Source organism: Frankliniella occidentalis, unplaced genomic scaffold (genome assembly GCF_000697945.3).
Source record: "Frankliniella occidentalis isolate FOCC.00 unplaced genomic scaffold, Focc_3.1 Scaffold134, whole genome shotgun sequence".
Classification (NCBI taxonomy): Eukaryota; Metazoa; Arthropoda; class Insecta; order Thysanoptera; family Thripidae; genus Frankliniella; species Frankliniella occidentalis.
In genome coordinates, this window is record NW_026267261.1 from 522,391 (window position 1) to 526,953 (window position 4,563).

Here is a 4,563-nt window from a genome sequence, read left to right on the forward strand (position 1 = left end):
GTTTTGGTACACTACCTCAGGGAAGTCACGAGCTGACCACAAAGCTCCCATATGTACGCACCAAACACCTGGTTTATGGCGGGCAGCTCTTTGGCCGCGTCCCCAACAAACGACTGTCCCTCCAGGAAGCCGACGACGCTGGGGGTTGTGCGGTTGCCGTTGTCGTTGGCGAGCAGCTCCACTCTTCCGAGACGACACGCTGCCACCACTGAGTACGTCGTGCCCAGGTCGATACCCACGGCAACCCCAGGAAGGTCTCGCACGTCGACTGCTGTAGAAACAACAACAAAAATGCAATAAATTTGCATTCCGATGAAGAGGGGTAGTATGTTTTCATGACTATAATATACAGAGAACACAATAACATGTTTGCTATGACTTGGCTGTGTATGATAGTCTTTGAGCAATCTTCCCTTCGTAACATAATTTGAAGTCTTTTGTGTCAATGTTTATTTAATTAAGACAGCTCAAAGCTGTTAAATGAAGTATGGACTAGAAATGCAAATGTGTAAATGTCGCACAGTTCTAGGAGTGTAATGCCCATTTGTATCCTTGTTGGAGTGAAGGTGTGAATTTTCCTTTGAAGTTCACCCACTTGTGCCTAAATGTGGACAAATGGTGTTCACACACAACAAGTGTACAACATTCACACACTTTGTTTTCCAGTGTGGTGAAATCTTTATACTTTCAATATTTCTCTCATTTAAGATGACATAATAAATTACTTTGCCTCCAACTTACAGGACCGCATCAGTTAGTTTATGTATACCATGAGACACGTGTTCTTTATTTTCCAAGCTCTCCATTTGAATACATTGTGGCTATTATAAGAATCATATGTACTAGTAACAAGTACATGATAACTTGGTACTTCTTGTAAGTACAATTAGTTCTAAATACAACCACAGTGTATTCGACTGAATGGAGAACATTGAAAAAGATAACATATTACTCGGTGTGTTCATACTGGAATGATGAGAGCTGTCATCCAATGTGCTCAAAGAACATACCAAAGTCCCACGTCAACTGAAAATATGTTGTTACTCATTTGTACCTAGATAGGTTTCGTCAAGTGGCTTAGGCGGTCATTGACAGTATCTCTTGACTGTGCACACAATAAATACCCAATCAAAGCATTCTTCCTCATAAATCATGGACCTTTGTCTGAAGCAGGGCTCTACTTATTACTTTATTACCTTTGATGTTATTTTAAGCATTAAACTTGTAACTTCCCACTGTGGCCTTTTTGAAATAATTTTCTTTCTTTCATTTCTTCAACTTTTTGTCGGGTCTTAATTAACAGCATATTTCCAAATTCATAACCTTAGCTTTTCCTTGCACATGTGGATTTGTTAAATTCAGAAACTAACGGTTGTTGGGGTGTGAGAAGTTATGGAGCCCTGGTATTTTTAATGTGCTAGCGTCCCTCTTTCAGTATGTGTTCTGAAGTAAGACAACTTGTCACTTTTTCCCAGTTAAGACATTTCAGAAGCCCTATAGGGGGTGCACGGTATACATTACTTCTCGAAGGATTTGATTGTTGTTCGACCCTTCTCGCTTTAGTGGACCGTTTTTGAGGTTAAAGCCTTGGAGACTTATCCGCTAGGCGGGGGCACCAACCAGAGTACTTACGTTTCCCAGACATGACGCAAGTAATAGTGTACTGCACACTTTATCCTATTTACAGCGCTACTGCAACACCAGCTAGTTGCACACGTTCACTTGCACAATCTATAGGGCTTTACGTTTACGGGAAACGTTAGTCTTCCCAGCGAAAGAGTAGTGAAGTGCGGAAGGCGGATTCTGTGGCTCTTTTCCCCGACTACTCAGTTCTCACCAATCAGTCCACAGGAAACTGAGTAGTGGGGGAAAAGAGCCACGGAATCCGCCTTCCGCACTTCACTATTCTTTCGCTGGGAAGACTAGGCCGGCCCAGCCAAAAACGTCGTATCGATATTCCGTCGAATCGACATCGACTTCTCGAAAAATTCATCGTTTCGACGTATTTTTGGACCTCTGGTACGACCAACGACGTCGAAATGACGGCGTTACGACATGCCATTTCTGGCTGGGGGGCGGCTGCCAGTGTTAGTTCGGTCGGTTGTCGGTTCGCTCTGCGGCCGTTGCGTTGCGAGCCGCGCCCCGCCAGCCGCGCCCCTCACCTCACAACGAGCGGCACGACGGGGGCGGCTGGCAGCTCGGGGCCTGTGCTCAACGTTGACTTCGAGGTCGAGGATACTACTGTGAAGTATATTGAAGGACCCGCTCACACTTCTCGTATCGTCAACAGTCGTGGCACCCTTGGAAGGAGACAACGCTGACGCTAGGCATCTCCGTCTCGTCAGGTCTCCATCGAAACTCGTCCACTTTCATCAAGAGCCATAAGGTAACATAGTGTCCTTAAAACGGGGTTCTCACGAAGACCTCATTGTTGACCGACCTCACAAGTGCAAAAATCGTGACCGCTGAGGTCACAATGAGATCTTCGTGAGAGAAACGTTTTCCTTGGGTGGGAACCGTGTGTCGGAGGTGTGGTCCCTGTGCTAACATTGTGCCCCGTCCGTTTCCCCTGCAGAACATGGAGCTGCTGCCGGACGATGTGCTGGTGGAGGTGATGAAGTACCTGGATGTGCCAAGCCTCATGACCTGCCGCCTCGTGTGCAAGAGGCTCGGAGGCCTGGCCCTGCACCCGGACGCCTGGCGGGACCGCTACCTCCCCGCCAGTGGCCCGGTCCCGGCGTGTGCGGTGCTGCGCCTGGCGCCGTGCCTGGAAGGGATGTCTGTCAAGCTGCAGTCGGCGAAGTGCATCCTGGCGTACACCACGACGAGGTGCGCCGTGTCGAGGCTGCTGCTGGAAGTGGCCGGCTCCCACGGGCTGCACGCCGCGCTGATCATCCGCAACCAGGAGGCGCTCGGGCGGCTCAGGTGTGTGGAGGTCGAGTTCTGCGCTCCCCGGGTGGCCCGCGCCGACGTGTCCGTGTTGTGGGGGACGGTGGCGGCCACGCGTGGCCTTGAGCAGCTCCACCTGGACTGCCCCGGCCTGACCGTCCGTCACATGGACAGCCTCACGTCGCACTGCACCCCGCCCCGCCCGTCGCTCAAGTACATCCAAGCAGAGCTCTCATCCAAGTCGCAGAACTTCAACAACCTAGTGCTGTCCGCGCACGCCCCTACCTTGGATCTTGTCCACATCTCAAACCACTCGTACGGCCGCTGCCCGACCTCGACGGCGACGGCGACCATCCTGGCCGGAATGCCAAATCTTCGACAGTTGTACTGCCCCTTGCAGCTCCCCGGGCTGGAGGCCGTGGCCGCGTGCGAGTCACTCAGGGAACTGCACCTGCATGTTTGTGCCAAAACAGAAGTGCAAGACGTCGCCGGGGCCGCGGGCCTCCTACGCCGTGCCACCCAGCTGCGCGAGCTCAACGTGCATTACGACTGCGATCCTGACGAGATCGCCTACAAGTACGGCTACGACGAAACTATATTCCAGGACCTGATTGCGGAGCTAGTCCGAGCCCTGGCCTCGTCAGGACGCTCTCGCATTGAGTCGCTGGCAGTCTGGGACCCTGACACCTTCGAGGACGACACTTTCCCCTCCCTGCGCCAGCTGCTCGCCGCGCTCCCCTCGCTGAAGCACCTGCGGCACCTGCGGCTCCAGGCGGCGCCGGACGAGCTGCTGCTGGGCATCACGCCTGACACGGCCCCGGCCCTGCAGAGGCTCGCGCTCCGGCTGAGGAGCGTAGACTACCCCCCGTGCGCACACGCCTGGCTGCACAGGGACGCAGTCAAGCAGGTGCTGTCTGTCAACCCGTCGTTGGAATTATTTGTTACTCCCATGCGGCTCTACTGTTCCCAGGGAGCCTGCGTGGCGTGTGCTCTTGGCTGCCACTTGCGGCTGTGGGACAGCATTCAAAAAGAGTTTTGTCTTTTTGATGACGAATGGATTCTAATTCCACGTGGTTAACTTTGCCTGTAATAACGCTATAAGTCTCTACAGATTATTGTTAAAAAAAACTTCTGTTCTGTGCATCTTTTTGCTGTAGATAATACATGTTCCATCTTTTTTTTTGCATTTCGCGAATGTATATTAATTCTAACCCCTTTCCCTTGTCGCGCCTGAAACCTGTGCGCAATAAAGCATTCCGGTAAAGCTGAAGTGCACAAGAATGCGGGGAAGAAGAAAACGGAAATCGGTATGCTTTTACATGTTGACTTCCGTTTTCTTGTTCCCTGCATTCTTCTGCATTTCAGCATTACTGAAATGCCTCATTCATGAGCACACTGATGCTGCCGCCACCACGTCCACTCTAAAGACGACCGTCTTGGAGTACTCGTGGTCGTGCGCGAGCGCAGCGGCCGTCGTCTCGTTCACAATATCTCCGAGGGGACTGTCCATGATCTACGTGGCCACATCATTTTGGACACTTATCGACCACCAGCCGCTATGAGGCAAATCGACTAGACTTAAATACACGCTGTTAAGTAGGCAAAATGTCATCAGCATCGACCAGACTTAAACTGGGGCTATGTATGGGACGCACCTACATAGTCAACTGGAGG

General features: G+C 51.3%; 2 protein-coding genes across 2 annotated transcripts in view; one reads left to right on the top strand and one right to left on the bottom strand.

Annotated features, from left to right (window-relative positions):
- LOC113211856 (putative heat shock 70 kDa protein 7) overlaps positions 1 to 1,799 on the bottom strand; it is a 4,052-nt gene extending 2,253 nt beyond the window's left edge. Inside the window, exons 1-2 of the mRNA XM_052270701.1 lie at positions 1,633 to 1,799; positions 62 to 271 (exon numbers count right to left, since the gene is read on the bottom strand). Of these exons, the coding sequence (XP_052126661.1) occupies positions 62 to 271; positions 1,633 to 1,645 (223 nt within the window). The 5' untranslated portion in view covers positions 1,646 to 1,799. The remainder of the gene's footprint in view (positions 1 to 61; positions 272 to 1,632) is intronic.
- Positions 1,800 to 1,870: 71 nt separating this feature from the next.
- Positions 1,871 to 4,071, top strand: LOC113211853 (uncharacterized). The gene is made up of 2 exons (XM_026430372.2): positions 1,871 to 2,386; positions 2,576 to 4,071. The coding sequence occupies exon 2, from the start codon at positions 2,579 to 2,581 to the stop codon at positions 3,965 to 3,967; it is 1,389 nt and encodes a 462-aa protein (XP_026286157.2). The 5' UTR covers positions 1,871 to 2,386; positions 2,576 to 2,578; the 3' UTR covers positions 3,968 to 4,071.
- The last annotated feature ends 492 nt before the right edge of the window (positions 4,072 to 4,563 follow it).

Coding starts and splice junctions, on each gene's coding strand:
- LOC113211853 (XM_026430372.2), top strand. CDS start 2,579: ATGGAGCTGCTGCCGGACGATGTGCTGGTGGAGGTGATGAAGTACCTG.